We start from the raw sequence: 16,016 nt of genomic DNA, 5'->3' as shown, positions 1-16,016 counted from the left end.
CAGCGCCATGAAGCAATTTGTTATATCGCCAGACCTGATATCACGCGATACTTCCTGTCACTGAGGCCGGCGGCTCACCGGCCGAAAGTTGCAAGGGTGGTTTTTCCGCTCACAGGCGCTAGAGGAGAGCGAGACGACCACCATTCAACCCAAAAAAAGTCATATAACCATTCCAATGGCTCCGAAGTTGTTAAGTTAAGGTAAATTAAGCTAAAAAAACTGCATAGTTCCCCTTTAAACTGCAATTGTCTTTATGCAACAAACCAGTGAAGAAGGAAATGTACAGCAACACTGACTTTACATTAATGCACACACATTATTTATTTTGGAATGAAATTATACCTGAATACTGAATAATAAATAATAAAAACCTCTTGGAAGTTTCATGTTGTGACTAAATTTCTAAGGAAGAGAATAGGTTTCACCCATGTTCCTCTTCCTGATTTTGTGTGTAGCCAATGTAAGATATACACGGTACAAGAAGCTCTCTCAAGAGGCAAGGCGAGCTGAACAACATTCATTTGAACAGGTGAGGCTGTCATGGCAAAATGTTTTAAATTCAAATATAGTAACATACTTGGCAACTATACTAACCAGTATTTCTCTGATCAGAGAAGGGTGTGTGAAAGATTGTTTGAAAGATTATAAGAGGGTGACAACAGACAGTTTTTTAGACTAATACGATCTTCTTTAAATAGGTTGAATGTTGAATGTTGTTAGTCACATGACGATTGTCACAAAATGTTGCTATAATTTATTTGTCTATGGCAGTAAAGTCCAATTCAAATGATTTGCTGTAGAGCATGTGCATAGTGATCAGTGTCATACACAAGAGTCATAAAAACAGGTTTAGCTCAAACGGTGTCTTCTGTGTCCACTGACACACAAGCATATAGTCCTATAGGCTTGAGCAATGTCGTCAAACGGGTTCAACCAAAGAAGGATGCCAGACAAACATTGAAAAAAGGAGGGTGTGCTGAGGTGTTGTGACCGTCAGCACAGTCTGTTACAATGTCTTTTACCACCCTATCATGGCATGTTTTAATATGAATAGTATCAGGTGTGGAATATAACAATGGGAATTAAATGTCAGGAGAAGAAGGAACGCCAGCGCAGAGTAAAAAGGGATATGAAAACATTACAGAAGAGGAACCCAGTTTTACTTGAACAAGGTTCACATTTCCTGGAAAACAATAAAACCGTTGGGATTATTGAATGTAGACGATTTTAGGAAGCTGGTGAAACTGGAGTTTTGGTTCTGGTATGACACACTAACAAAAGGTTGATTTAGTGTAGGAATACGCAGTGCTGAATATACTGCAGAAAAATATGGCCATTTATATTTTGGGGGCTTCATAGCAGTTTTTTTTTTTTAATGCCTCATACATCCGACTTTTATTCTGAAAAATGTCAAATAACATATATTTCTGTCCAGTAATGCTTATGCATCTACTATTTTAAGGATATATATATAAATTAGGCCAATTTGTTGTTGTGTTTTCACAATGTTTTTTTTTTTTATTTCAAACTTTTGGAGAACTTTAAAATTAAAATGATCCAACTATGAATGCCAAAGACAAACATTTTAAAGAACGATACCTCAAATTATTTTGTTAATTTTCCCTATACACTGTATGAAAACAGGACTGACATGTACAGTATGAATGGTGATACCTAAGGATTGTGGTATAGTTATGTATTAGGATTGTTCTGCTTAGAAAGTAAAAAGTGTGATTTGAATATGCAACTTTCAAATCACCTGTACAACATGCCAAGTGATATCATCCTTCTCTCCGTCCTCAGATTCCTGTACAACCTCCAGCCGATGAACAAAAGGCCTAGTTGACATTTGCAATATAACATTCAAACAAACCCGACCAACACAGATGGACGTAATTTAAAGGACAGTTTCTTTGGACTGCAACAAGACAAAATGGCAAGTCTAACTTATCAGCTGTTGTCAGTTACAGTTTTTCTTGGTGCTGTTCAACTCATCAGTGGTTACAGCTTTAACAACTGCATTGAAGACCCATACTCAGACGGACAAAGTTTCAACTGCGTCCGTCGGAAGGAAAAGAACATGCCTGCTATTATAAATGATCTGCCGCCATCTGCTGTTAGCCTCAACATCTCCACTACTCCTCTGTGGCACATTCCCAACAAGAGCTTTGTTCATCTACCAAACCTTCAACACCTCAAAATAGATAACAATCACGTGAGGATCATCGATCAGTTTGCTTTCCAAAACTTAAGTCAACTCAAGTCTCTGAATTTGTCCTTTAACAACATATCAGAGCTCATCCCTTCTGTGTTTAAGGACCTGCACAACCTCACGTACCTCTCGCTGACAAACAATACATTAAAGCAGCTCCCCGAGGGCATTTTCTCCACTCTTCTCAACCTGGACACTTTAATAATGAGACAAAACTTTCTGACAAACTTCTCAGGGATTGCTGAGTCTGTTTCACATCTAACAAACCTGAAAAAACTAGATATTTGCTTTAACAATTTAACCTCTCTCCACCACTCAAATGCGTCACTACCCGAATCCCTCACTACATTATATATATGTAGAAATAATCTGTTGACATTAGGATGTAAGCATTCGTTTCTCGGTTTCATCCAGCTGCTAGATTTGTCGTACAATCCTAGGCTCCCCACGACGGCTTTTCAAGGAGTGAATTTGAGTCATATAAACTATCTACGTTTGCGTTCAACAAGTGTCAATGTAGTGGAGTTTTTAAATATCAGCAACGTCAATGCAGGTCACATTGATTTCTCTGGCATGGGTCTAAAAAATGACAACCTGCTCAAGGAGCTATGCAAATCGTTAAAGAGAAAGGTGAAAAGGATTACAAAATTAGGCCTGGGTAATAATGGGATTGAGAATCTAACAAAGAACTCACTGTCCTGTTGTCCTAATATCACAGTGGCTTTGGATCTGTCCCGCAACAACCTGAAAAGCACAAGTTGTCTTAACTTTCTCAATACACAGACACTAATAAAAAGCTTCAATGCAGAGCATAACCATCTCACCTCCCTCCAATCCTGTAAAACACAAAATATGGTTTATTTAAAACATCTGGAAGAGCTGAGCTATCGTTACAACCGCATCCTCTCAGTCAGCTATTATGCTTTCTATAATACACCAAATATCAAGACGCTAAAGCTTAACATAAACACAATTGCTTTCCTCCATCGTAAAGCTCTTAAAGGGCTAAAATGGCTCACAACTCTCCGATTGGATAATAACCTTTTAACTGATTTGTTCATTGACACCTTTGAAGACAATGTCAACCTGCAAATCCTTAACCTACGCAACAATCGTATTGCTGTCATTTTTAACGGGACCTTCCTCAGTCTCAGCAAATTAACTACACTAGACTTAGGAGGTAACAAGATCACTTATTTCCAGCCATCTGGCCTTGATGGACTAAAAAGTCTATCCAAATTCTATCTAGATGGAAACAACCTCAAACAGATTGACACTTCCTTCTATCATGTGTTTCAAGACACACTAACAGTGCTGGATTTACAAAGTAATCAGATTCGCTTCCTCAATGCAGAAATACGTTCACCATTTATGAATCTCAGCAAACTCACTGATCTCAAATTGGATGGACAGCGGCCGCATGGCCTCACTGTTTTACCCCGCAATTTTTTCCATGGCCTGCACTCACTGAAATCTCTGTATCTCACCAACAATAACATCAATTATCTTGCTCCTGATGCCTTTGATGATCTGACAGGCTTACATTTCCTCACATTGGATAACTGCTGTGTTGGAGTGACACAACTGCATCCAGGAGTCTTTAAAAATCTAAAAAGTTTGACCAAATTGATTGTAGAAAATATGGGCATTCAGAACATCTCAAAGGAGGTTTTTGGGAATCTTACACAGTTACACACACTGCAGCTCAACCGCAATGTAATGCAGAGCATTGATGTCGATGCACTAGAAACTTTACCTAAACTCCACTACCTTGACATACGTAATATTCCTTTAAGCTGCACCTGCAAGAATAGCTTGCTTCAAAACTGGACAGTACATAACCCACATGTCCAGGTGGTCTATCTATACAATCTGCGTTGCCCTCATGATAAAAAAGTCAATTTCTACAACTTTGACACCAAAGTTTGTTACAAAGATCTAGGAGAGTACCTGTTCATTAGCACAGCAGTTGTGATCTTTCTGTTCACAGTAACTCCCTTACTTCATGTCAAACTCTACTGGAAAATTAAGTATGGCTACTATGTGTTCCGTTCCTGGTTTAGTGAACAGTGGCACAGACTCAGAGAAGAGGAGGAAAATTGCAAATATGATGCATTTATTTCATATAACTCCTCTGATGAAAAGTGGGTCATGGAAGAGTTAGTGCCCAACCTGGAGGGAAATGAATCGTCTTTTAAACTTTGCCTACATCACAGGGACTTTGAGCTGGGCCGCGATATCGTGGATAACATCGTCTCTGCTGTGTATAGCAGCCGTAAAACTATTTGTGTGGTAAGCAGGAATTTCCTAAGAAGTGAGTGGTGTTCTCTGGAAATCCAACTGGCCAGCTACCGACTCTTCGATGAGCACCGGGATATTCTCCTGCTTGTGTTTTTGGAGCCAATCTCTGAGAGGCAGGTGTCGTCCTATCACCGCATGAGGAAAGTCATGTTGAAAAAGACTTATCTGCAGTGGCCTGGCTCAGACTGCACTAACCCGACGCAGGCCCAAGAGCTGTTTTGGTATCATCTACGTAGGGCGATGAGAACCGGGAGCAGACTCAATACTGAAGAAAATTACAAAAGTAAATGTTGTGAAGAAGGAACTGAAAATGTTGAGACTCAATCATCAGATGAAAACTATTACTTGCAACCTTGAAAATATATCATTTGATTTGTGACTGCCAAGTCAAACCTCAGTACAATAAATTAATAATTATATTTTCTGCTGCTGGGAGAGTGTCAAGAAAATATGGTGTAGTGTGATGCATTGATGATTAACATAATTAATACAAGCATGAATCACAAATGTCATTTAACATCATGTGCTTACTTTAATTTTACATTTATCAATGCTTGACATTGCCTGTCTTTTTCGTATTACAATGTTTATTACAAATGTGTTTCATTGCATTTAAATGTAGCCCACATACACAACAAAATATCAAATACCGTAGCTTTCACTATAGCACATTCGTGGCTAAAATTCTTGTTCTGTAAAGAATTTCCCATTATAACACCTTTGTTTAAGAAAATGTGTACAGTTCTGCATATTAAAAAAATTTTCCAAGGATGCAAACAATACATAATTGTGTGTTTAAACATAACATACAATTTCTTTATCTCAGCATACATGGGACAAAAGAATAAAAGATGTCAGCTATTGATATTATATTTGATAATGTTTTTGATCAAATTATGAGCACACAACATATATTTTCGCTGGCCGTGAACAAAAAGTCTTGATGGTATGAATTAAGAAAGCACTGGGTTTTTTTTTTTAGTTAGCCATAGAAATGTTGACAGGCATGTATCTATGTAGAGCTTTACCACACATTAGTACAGTCTCATAGGAGGGAAGGACCAGTGCCCAGGGCTTGGGAAAGAAGAAAGGGGAGGTACTGTATCTCTTTCAAGCATGTGAGATGGTGGGTAATGCATCATGTCAGTGTGGTGGGACCTGAGGGGAGGGCACGGTGAAGGGTGACTGAATTGGCTGAAAGGCTGGAAGCTCTGCTGAGGATGTTGAATTTGAGCAAAGGAGGGAGCAAAAGAGGATCTATCAACTTCAAATGGGTCTTTCTCCTGGGGAAAGTGTGTTGGTGCTGGTGAATGTCTATCTGGCAGATGTGTTTGATAAGGAAAGAAACGCTGGATGTTGATTCCACTGAATTGAGACCCACTGCTCCTCTCTGGAACTGCTCTGGTGTGGTTCATAGAGGCGTTTTCAAAGGAATCAAACATAACAGCCTCTTTGCTCTTTGGCCTGTTGAAACTGTCTTCCCAGTGATGAGATGCAGAAGCCTTTTCTCCCCAGCATGATGTGGGAGAGAACAAATGATCACTGGCTGTAACTCCGGAGGGCTCATAGTCCATGTAGAACTGAGGGGTGCAAGTAGGTCTAAGGATATCATCCAAAAGGCTGACGGAAGTCTCCACAGGGCTTGTCAACCATTCAGCAGTCTTTACATGAAAACCAGAAAGCATTTTATTCCAAAGTAATAAAAATATCTTACTTGAGGATTACTAAACAAAGGATATGAACAAAAATAAGAGCGTGACAGAGAAAACCTTACCTGTTCCAGGTTTTGATGTGGCCTGGACTTCCAGTTAAAATGCTCAGTTCCCATCATTCTAAAAGATGTGGTTTTCTCGGTGTCAGAACATGGCTGAGTGGCAGTGGCGGCTTGAAACGCTGTTGTAAATGCATCTAAAAAGGAGGAGACACAACTGTAAAGCTGCCCACAAACTATAATGTGTGCCGTGCTTACTGCTGCCTTTAAAAACAAGAAATATACTACTTTAAAGCCACTTTAAAAAGGACAGGTTCATAATAATAAATATCTTAAAACAATAGTCAGGTGCCCATATGAACATTATTAACTGCTGTATTCATCCTAATACTGGTCTTTAAGAGATCTCAGCACATGTGCTTTTAAGCTAAGTGATGGGGGACAAAATCCACAGTTCTCGTTCTGTGCAAAAATGTCTGAAGTTAATATAAGTTAGACAAAGCAATTGGGTATCTTCCAAAGTTACAATATGTTTAGTACAGTATTCCTTCTTTTTGTTACTATCCCTCCACTGAAGCTAAACAGGAAAAACTGTCCATGGACAGTGGACACATAAAGAGGGAATTTAGTACTAAAAAGACATTAACTTTGGAATATGCAGAGCACGATACATGATGCTACAGCAATATAGTCTGTATACACATACAGGCTAAGGGGTTGTCGTCTCTCTGCTTTGTGTCGGGCAGAACAACGCCCCTTAGGTGTGATATAATCACAACATACCACGGCCTGTTGTGAGGCTTGCTTAAGTATTAACATTATTGAGTTAAAAATATGTTATCGATACTAATACTAAATAAGTGAAAAGCACACCATGTGAACATCAATAATGTTAGTAAAATTTAACGTATAATGAATTTCTAGATGAGAACTGAAGCACCATATCTTAATATAAAAATTGTGATTTTATAGAGGTATGATAAAACATACAGTAACATTGAGTTATCACTTTAAACAACCATAATCTTTAACAAATCACCACCGCCTTTTAGTGCCTACCTGAAGGCGAGAGCTTATCTATCATGGTTGGCTCCTGATCCTGGATTTTCTTTGTGGGATCAGCACCGAAGCTGATGCATCGCTGCACCTCGATGAGGTTCTCCTGAAGCCGGGGTCCATGTCTCTCCCGTAGAGCTTTCAACAACACCTCTCTGCTCTCTGCCACCAGGTTTCTTCTCAGAAGTGGAAACTGCAGACAGTCACACAAACCCGCTGCCAACGTACTGACAGACTTAGATACACAGTCGGGATCTCGTCTTCTATTCTGTATGTCAGAGCTGTCAGCAGTGGGTGAGCTAGAGGGCTGAGGGGAGCTCGGACTGAGACCACGAGCTCGTGTTTGGTGAGCGAGAGACTCCTTGTTCTTTGGGGTGTGCTCCAGAGTAGAAATCACGTTTCCCTTTACCTTCCTGTTTAATGTCTTCACATTTTCTCTGACAACAGTGGGAGTCAGCTGTGACTCTCTGCCCTTTTCAGACATGACAGGGTTGGTCTTCTTGCTCTTGACTATCACTGCATCGAGGGAGCTGTGTTTAGCTGAGGAGATGCTTTTAACACTATCAGGTGAAAGATCAGGTTGTTGCTGCGATCTCTGCACCGGTGTAACATCCATTCCCTGACTGATTTTCTTCTCTTTCTTCCGGCAATCATCATGGGCTTTTGCTTTTTCAATTGGCAAAACCTCATCAGTATCCTCACCCAACAATGCATTAATAGATAATGGAGATGGAATGTGAGATGCTGAAGATGGATGTGAAGTAGCATTGTTCTTTTCGTGTACTTGCGTTCCACGTTTTCTCTGCTCACTTAACAAGCGTTCAATGTCGATAGACTTCACCTCATGGTTGAACAGGCCATGGTGTCCTATCAGGCGACCGTCTGTGATGATACTAGGCTCTTGTGCAGCAGGAATGATGTTTGGAAATGGTGCATCTCTCCTTGAAGGACAATGGCAGCTACTATGACAGCCGTTCTGGAAATGTGCCATGTCTTTACTGCTTTGGCGACGGCAGTGATGGTGATGCGATTTGGACGTTGAGGCTTCTTTCTTACCACCTCTCATCTGACTCCTCTCCTTGCGGCTCTTCAGTCGTTTCATTTTGTGCTGCCCATCTGTCATACTATCATGGTTTAAACATGTGCAGTCTGCAGTTAATCTGTTCACTGAGCAATGGTTTTTTTCTGTTGTTTTTAATTGCTTGTTGAAAACATTCAAGATCTTTCCTCTGTCCGATAAAGCTCTGCCACACACGTAGCGCATGCTGCACCGGATTCTGTAGAAAGATCGCTGCAGTTAGTCTTTTGTAATCTGTAGGAAATAGAGATAAGAGAGCTGGGTAATCTCGACAGGATGCTTTTGCATCTCAGTGATGTCACCTCTACTACTAAATTATCGAGCAAATGAATAATGTTTCAATGACAGTGGCTGAATCCAAGTGTTGACCCTCTGGACTGAGACCTTGCAGACTTTGATCAAATATACCAAAAGTGCATGCCAAATGTATTTTGCTTAACAGTTCATGGCAATATGGACTTTAGGAATTTATGCAAGATAATGCTGTCTCTGGTGTGGATAGTTTAGCAGAGAAAGACGACTGTCGACATGAACAGTTACACTTTACATGGTCATTAACTCTGCTTATGTTGTATTCACATAAAACACTCAACTAAGGATCCTCATATTGTACATGTTCTGGTATTTTTATTAGTTGATTGAAAACCAAACTGTCTAAAATGCCCTTTTACATAGATTGAAATTTTTAAGCAAATTCATTTGCATGTAAAACATACACACACACAAGGCAACATTTTGCTCTGCTGACATGTGGCATTTACAGTATTTTATTTGCTCCAAGTAGAGCTGGGCAATATATTGATATTGTGATATGAGACTAGATATCATATATATATATATATATATATATATATATATATATATATATATATATATATATATATACACATACATATACATACATATATATATATACACACATACATATATATATATATATATATATATATACACACATACATATATATATATATATATATATATATATATATATATATATATACACACACATATATATACACACACATACATATATACATATATATATATATATATATACACACACACACATATATACACATATATATATATATATATGTATATATGTGTGTGTGTGTGTGTGTGTATATATATATATATATATGCTGCATTACAGTAAAGTGATGTCATTTTCTATTACCAGACTGTTCTAGCTCTTCCATTATTTTTACCTTTACCCACTTAGTCATTATATCTACATTACTGAAGATTATTTATCTAAAAGCTCATTGTGAAGATATTTTGTTAAAGCACCAAGTGTCAACCCTATAATATCGCCACAATATCGATATCAAGGTATTAGGACAAGAATATCGCGATATCTGATTTTCTCCATATCGCCCAGCCCTAGCTCCAAGGTTGTTTTTTTCCTGAATTCACCTGCATTATAAACAGAGTCAGCCATTCCCAATAAAGGATGTCACACATGGCAACAGTTACATGGCAACAGCTACATGGTAATGCTTATTGACCCTTTTATTGTTTATGCCTCGCAGCAGCTGGTGCTCTGCGATAAGGCCCAGAAAAACCACACTCTGATGTTTGCAGGTCAGACACAGTTAGCAGTAGGCTACTTGGCACACAAATAAAAAAATGCTTATAGTTCACAAAGGTGCACAGGTGTTGCCAACAGTGCACATGTAGCCTCTGACTGGTGATGACGTTTAGATAAACCTGTACATGATAAAAACTGGAACATGTGTTGGTTTACTACAACCCCTTAGGAATGTGATCATATCAATGCAATTGCACCCCCTGCAGTTCCAGACACCTTTGCCAATTAATGTAGCTAACCTAGCTAACTGTTAGCCATACTAGCTAGCTAGTTAGGTGGTTAGCAAACAGGTGGGAATAACGTCTACCACCAGCTGCACTTTAACTTGAAGCACACGTGAATGAAGTATTTAGCTGCAGCTGCTAAGAAACACAGTAACTAACTTAAAGCACGTAATGCGAAACCAACACTAAATAAGTCATGAAACATCTGTATACAAACTTAAAATCGTTAATTAACAGCGCTGCTTACCGACAGTCGTTTCTTAGCGCTGGTAAATCTGTCGTTGCTCGGCAACATGTCGTAGATGTGTTTCTTTGCGCAGCGCCAACTCCCACCAACACAAACGAGCAGGGCGAGTCCACTCACGCAGACGAGGAGGTAAAACTGTCTCATCTTTTATATTCTTCTCCACTTGACCGAGACATCATTTGTCATTTCTTCATAAGATATGTTGTGAGATTTAGTCTTACGCACATAGCACTAATAAAGTGCCGGAGAATTCTAAAATATACGAAAACATATATATTGTTGCCCATGGACAACAATGGTACTGCCAACTATGGTGACAATTTACTTCCTGAAACTGAATTGGGAGATGACGATTTTTTGATTTCATGGTAGCCTATGTTCATTAATATCTCTAGCTAAATGTAGCATCTATAAAAAGCTCTACATTATCCCTTTTGCACAATGCAGGCTAGCATATTTTAACGTTAGTAACAATCTGTGTTACTAGCTAGTGTGTGACCGGTATCTCTCTGTTAAACTACATCTATCTGTTGTTTCAGCAAGTAGGCTAGCTACTGTGGCTAACTCTACCAACCTCCCTAGATTTAGCTAGCAATTATAGCTATAGACTGTTGATTTATCGGTTTGTTTCCGTTGTAAAAAGTACCAAAAACCCTACGTGACTGCTTTCCCAACACAGATAGAGTCAAGTCATGAGTGCAGAGGACCCAAACCCAGCCGCCACACCCACTCCCTGTGAAGACATCCAGGGAGATGGACGATGGATGTCTCTGGTGTGTGAAATAATATTATTTTCTATTACTTGTTCCCTGGGATTTACATAGTTACAGCAGAACAACAGCCATGCATTGCCTGGTTTCCCCAGTCTGCATTATAGCTAATGTTACGTTTTATTAATTTAAAGTAAAGAAAACAAAACTGATAAGTAATTAATTAGTTGGCATTTATGCCAATGTTTTGTAGATAATTTATCTAGAAGAAGAAGAAGAAAAAAAAAAACACTATTCTGTGAGATTTATTTGTGAATTACCAGTTTCTCATCAGATGGACACGGGATTATGCACTGATATTTGATCCATTGATAACATCTTTGATCTAGTGTTCAAGCTAACAATTTATATAGCTAAATAACAATATATAGATACATGTTTTGAATTTGTGTCTGCATTTCCCAAGTAAAGTTTCAAAAATGATTTCTAAGTCTATTTGTCTTTTCCTTTTACTCTTTGTAGCACAACCGCTTTGTGTCTGACAGCAAAGACAAAGAACCTGATGTCCTGTTTGTCGGAGACTCTCTTGTTCAGCTCATGCACCAGTTTGGGGTAAAACATAAATCACACACTTTCCTGTTTCTGGTTCTGTATACAGAGTTTTGATAGCTTGTCTTGTTCTCATTATCATCCATGCATGTTTTCAAATAGTGTGAACTTTAACATGTGGACGCTAACTTGTTGTGGTTTGTCTGCAGATATGGCGGCAGCTGTTCTCTCCTCTCCATGCCCTCAATTTTGGGGTGGGTGGTGATAAAACACAACATGTGCTGTGGAGACTGAGCAATGGCGAGCTGGATAACATCAGCCCAAAGGTCTATAACACAGCCAAAAATAGAGAACATGATCATGCTTGTTTATTCAGACAGTAGACTCATTGTGCTTATTTGTGTGCTAAATTCCAGGTACATTGACCTGAAACTATCAATGACACATGTTGAGTCATGCGTTCCTTTCTTCTTATTTGGATGTAGGTTGTAGTGCTGTGGGTGGGCACTAACAATCATGGTGAAACTGCTGAACAGATCTGTGGAGGCATCATGGCTATTGTCCAAGTCATCAAGAACAAGCTCCCCCATTCTCGGACTCTTGTACTTGTAGGTTTCTTTTTATACATTCCTTAAAGCAAGCCAAGTGTTGTGAATCAGATAACTGTTGAAGCGTATCTATGTTTTTTATATATGTCCCTATCTAAATAAACCTGTAATAATAATAATCTACTCACCTGCATGTCTGTTGAAAATGTCAAATTAAGTTCAGTCGACCATCAGACTGCACAATGATATCACCCCTTTTAGTTTCATCTCAGCTTTGTGAGATTATGTAAACAGGAGACTATTGGACTGTGTGTGAACTGTTTGGAGATATGCTACTTTTCACACTACATTTAAAATGCTGTACATGTTTGGGAGAGGGCTGAGATCGAACTACATGTGAACTTGTTATGTGTTTGGTGAAGCTATAAACTTCACTGACTAGGTGAGAAAGTAATGTCTGATTAAGCCTAATTTTAATTTTGGGAAATGTTAGATTAGATAAACTGTTTTTACATTGATGCATGTATTTCTAAGACTATTACTCAAAATGCTAATAAGTGTTCTACCTTTTAAATAATAACATCCATACCATATTTGTTTTCCAGGGTATACTGCCCAGAGGTAAATCGCCAAACCCTCTGCGGGAGCGAAATGCCAAGGTGAACATGCTAGTCCAGGAGGCTGTATCGTCCCTCCCTCACGCCTCTTTCCTCAACGTGGACCCAGGCTTCGTCCACGTCAATGGTAGCATCTCCCATCAGGACATGTACGATTACCTTCACCTGACCCCTCAGGGCTACCAGGCTGTGTGCGAACCCCTGCATGCCCATCTCAAGTCCATGCTAGATAAGCCTGCTGAGAACTGAGCAACCAGGGCACAAACTTACACTACCACAGTGGTCCTCATCCCTGTTTCCAGAGAGCATTACACCCATCTTATTAACACCTTGAATGATGGCTAGGAAATAATTGTTTGGGGCTAAGAGCTGCACAAATTATTTGCGTGAGTCATCTCCATGGCCAGGGTTGGTGACCACTGTGACGGGACCATAACATTTTTTTGTGTTTGTGATACAGTGAGAAATGTAATGCACTGTGCTATAGAGAGACAAAGTCTTGCTGGTAATCATCTGTTCCACTAGCTCTTGGTTTTCAGTGATTTTCCATAGAAAGAAAATATTGTATTTCTCTGCAACATGATGCAAATGATGAATATGATATGGGGAACTCCTGGGCTGTCATCCATGGGGATCAGAGCCAGACAGTGAAATTACATCTGGCAGTATGACACTGAAAGGCAGTTATACATAAATAAATCCAGTGGTTATAATTAAAGCTTTTGAAAAGACGCAGTAACTTTTTAATCTAATGAAGATATGCTGTAGGTCAAAATATTAGTTGCTGCACCATGTAAAAAACTGTATAACTGTGCCCCAGATCTCATCCTTTCACCTACAGTACAGCACACCAAGACTATCACAGCCTAATATCTCTTTGCATATGGACAGATGTCTGCTTTTCAGAAGAAGAAAAAAAAACCTATGACAAAATACATTATCTGCCTGAGGCTACTGGAACAGGAACTAGTTGGAAAAAGATTGAGACTTTGACTCTTTAGGTGTCAGGATATGTCTGGTAAAAACCAAATGAAATACAAGAGCTGCCCTTACCAGGAAATTGCTGTAATTCATCATTTTGGTTTCTCAGTTTCACTAAGTTCCATAAGTTACATTTATTTGGCAATGGCGTTATTTACTCCATTGTGATGTCTTGTGTCTTTTGTTTATGTTCATTTGAATGACCAAATGTTTTTGATTGACCGTAACCGTTTACTTGCCTTTTATCATGTCACATTTTTCATTATTGTCCATGTACCTTTTTGCTTTACGTATTGTAACAGCAACACATATTGACATATGAGAGTCTGTGTTTTGTTGCAAACATAGATGTATTTGAGTAGGTTGTGAAGTTGGATATATATCTGAAGTTGTTTGTGCTTAAAGTTTAATCTCATCTGCAACATAATGGCCAATCACACCATTTGAAAAGGCTTTACTTCACACTATGCTTCTGAACCTCTTGGATAAGGATTGTGTTACGGAACTTGAATTATTATGCTTCAGGATGGCTGATTGTGTAAGTGGTGAAAGAATGCATTAAAAATGAAAAATGGTTTCAGTGTCCCTTGATTGATTGATCAGATCTGCTTGCTGATACTGAGTAAGAGACATTGATGCATTGCCATTAATGCCGTGCTACATTTTTACGCCTCAAGAAGAAGATTTATTGCTTTTGGTTGACTGGTTTTGTTCAAGTCTCAGACATGGTTGTGAGCAGAGAGCTGCATTTCTGAAACTTGAGATTGGTGAACAAGTCTCACTTTGCCCATAGTAACCTGCATTCAACAGCCATCACACATAATACATTACCTAACAATTCTGGCCATTGCCTAGATAATAACGAGCATGATCTCAAATGTAACAGTTCGTGGCATATCTATTGCAGTGGTGTTGACAGGGCTGATAGCAAGCTGTGAGTTGTGATTAATTGTAGGCTAATCTTTTTTTTTGGGCCTGATATTTATAATAACATAATAATGTGCTGTACACCAACCAAGTTAGAAGAGCCTAAATATCCTTTAGACTTCTCAGTTTCCTTTCATGTTGAGTGTAACAGATGCTGAAGACAACATTTGATCTCAGTTTGGATCAGTGAGAGAAAGCATAGAACACTTAACCATTTAAGATCGCATAATAAGACCCTGTAAGAAAAGTTTTACTTGAGACTGAAAATATTTTGCATCTAGATGTTTTTGTTTTTTTTAGAATCTCGTGGGCCCTTGACTTTCTCACGATCATGATTCGTTACGCAAAACCAGTTTTTACACGTTTCCTGTTATCAAGTCACCCATTGTGAAAGGTGCTGGTTTTGGGCAAGCTTCATGCTTCATATAACTGGCAGTTGATGAATGTGCCCCAGCTATAATTTCAGACATCAACACCATCCTTTATAAAGAACCACAAAAACAACATCTCATTCCATTACTGGGGCTGAAGTTGGTGCACATGCAGGATTTCTTTCCCTGACTTACTGTCTTGGACTGGCCTAACTACAAAATGGGATCAAAGACATTTCTGCTATTGGTTTTTGTACTGCTTATATTTACTGATCACAGCCAAGGTATTGTATACTTGATCAGAATGAGACAATGCAATGAGTTTTCAAAAGAAAGTTTACATCCTGTGCATTTCATTCTGTGATTTTTTTTTTCTTCAAAGGTGTTCCAAAGACAAAGGGAAAATCCTTGATTGTCAGCACTGATAGTATGTGAGATTTATGTTTAAAACACATTTTTTTATTGGTTCATTAATAACTATTGAGTTTTTGTATTTGCATAACTTAATTGAATCTAATAAATATTATGAATCTAATTTTGTTTTTAAAGTTTGATATCAATTGTGTTGTAGCCTCTGCTGTTGGAGAACCACTGACAACTGCAAATCCAACCAACATCCCAAGACAGCACAACAGACCGTGTACCTTTAAAGGTGAAAGCAGCCTTATCATACATTATCAGTTTATGTGTAAGCGGAGCCTCAGTATTAGCGGAGTGCATTTTATCCTAACCCATTCTCTCTTCTCTTTTGTTCATGTGTATTTGGGTCACCCAGGAAAGGGAAGAGAGATGGTAAATTCCCTCTACCGTTGTCAGCAGTCTGGCAGTCGCAATGGTAAACGTAAAAAATGTGAGTTACATATAGTTTTTGAGATTTATAAAATAACAAA

The 16,016-nt window shown here is 38.7% G+C and overlaps 3 protein-coding genes across 6 annotated transcripts; 2 read left to right on the top strand and 1 right to left on the bottom strand.

Moving 5' to 3' along the window:
- Positions 1-179: 179 nt before the first annotated feature.
- On the top strand, positions 180-4,954 carry tlr21 (toll-like receptor 21). The gene is made up of 2 exons (XM_031288425.2): positions 180-529; positions 1,804-4,954. The coding sequence occupies exon 2, from the start codon at positions 1,934-1,936 to the stop codon at positions 4,868-4,870; it is 2,937 nt and encodes a 978-aa protein (XP_031144285.1). The 5' UTR covers positions 180-529; positions 1,804-1,933; the 3' UTR covers positions 4,871-4,954.
- Positions 4,955-5,502: 548 nt separating this feature from the next.
- On the bottom strand, positions 5,503-10,528 carry si:dkey-250k15.4. Of its 2 annotated transcripts, none has more exons than XM_031288434.2 (4): positions 10,424-10,528; positions 7,284-8,557; positions 6,288-6,421; positions 5,503-6,174 (listed from the first exon to the last, which is right to left on the bottom strand). In XM_031288434.2, the coding sequence occupies exons 2-4, from the start codon at positions 8,542-8,544 to the stop codon at positions 5,548-5,550; spliced, it is 2,022 nt and encodes a 673-aa protein (XP_031144294.1). In that variant the 5' UTR covers positions 8,545-8,557; positions 10,424-10,528; the 3' UTR covers positions 5,503-5,547. The 2 variants fall into 2 exon arrangements, with proteins under 2 accessions (XP_031144294.1, XP_031144297.1); XM_031288437.2 differs by having other exon boundaries at positions 7,284-8,592; positions 10,424-10,476.
- On the top strand, positions 10,449-14,404 carry pafah1b3. 3 transcript variants are annotated; one of them, XM_031288448.2, is made up of 6 exons: positions 10,449-10,552; positions 11,107-11,196; positions 11,656-11,745; positions 11,892-12,008; positions 12,168-12,290; positions 12,836-14,403. In XM_031288448.2, exons 2-6 carry the CDS (start codon positions 11,116-11,118, stop codon positions 13,094-13,096), a joined length of 672 nt encoding a protein of 223 aa, XP_031144308.1. In that variant the 5' UTR covers positions 10,449-10,552; positions 11,107-11,115; the 3' UTR covers positions 13,097-14,403. The 3 variants fall into 3 exon arrangements, with proteins under 3 accessions (XP_031144308.1, XP_031144332.1, XP_031144313.1); XM_031288472.2 differs by lacking the exon at positions 10,449-10,552 and adding an exon at positions 10,718-10,791 and having other exon boundaries at positions 11,103-11,196; positions 12,836-14,404; XM_031288453.2 differs by lacking the exon at positions 10,449-10,552 and adding an exon at positions 10,743-10,791 and having other exon boundaries at positions 12,836-14,404.
- Positions 14,405-16,016: the final 1,612 nt, after the last annotated feature.

Source organism: Sander lucioperca, chromosome 10 (assembly GCF_008315115.2).
Source record: "Sander lucioperca isolate FBNREF2018 chromosome 10, SLUC_FBN_1.2, whole genome shotgun sequence".
Classification (NCBI taxonomy): Eukaryota; Metazoa; Chordata; class Actinopteri; order Perciformes; family Percidae; genus Sander; species Sander lucioperca.
The sequence above is the reverse complement of the archived record's forward strand: the minus strand, read 5'-3'. Positions and strand labels throughout refer to the sequence as shown.

Excerpts from the sequence above, each read along its gene's own strand:
- si:dkey-250k15.4 (XM_031288434.2), bottom strand. The coding sequence starts at position 8,544 with ATGCGCTACGTGTGTGGCAGAGCTTTATCGGACAGAGGAAAGATCTTG. Across the intron at positions 6,422-7,283 it reads AGATAAGCTCTCGCCTTCAG|ATGCATTTACAACAGCGTTT; the intron begins GTAGGCACTAAA and ends CCTCCTTTTTAG. Across the intron at positions 6,175-6,287 it reads CACATCAAAACCTGGAACAG|ACTGCTGAATGGTTGACAAG; the intron begins GTAAGGTTTTCT and ends TTTCATGTAAAG.
- pafah1b3 (XM_031288453.2), top strand. Across the intron at positions 11,746-11,891 it reads AGCTCATGCACCAGTTTGGG|ATATGGCGGCAGCTGTTCTC; the intron begins GTAAAACATAAA and ends GTTTGTCTGCAG. Across the intron at positions 12,291-12,835 it reads ATTCTCGGACTCTTGTACTT|GGTATACTGCCCAGAGGTAA; the intron begins GTAGGTTTCTTT and ends TTTGTTTTCCAG.
- tlr21 (XM_031288425.2), top strand. The coding sequence starts at position 1,934 with ATGGCAAGTCTAACTTATCAGCTGTTGTCAGTTACAGTTTTTCTTGGT.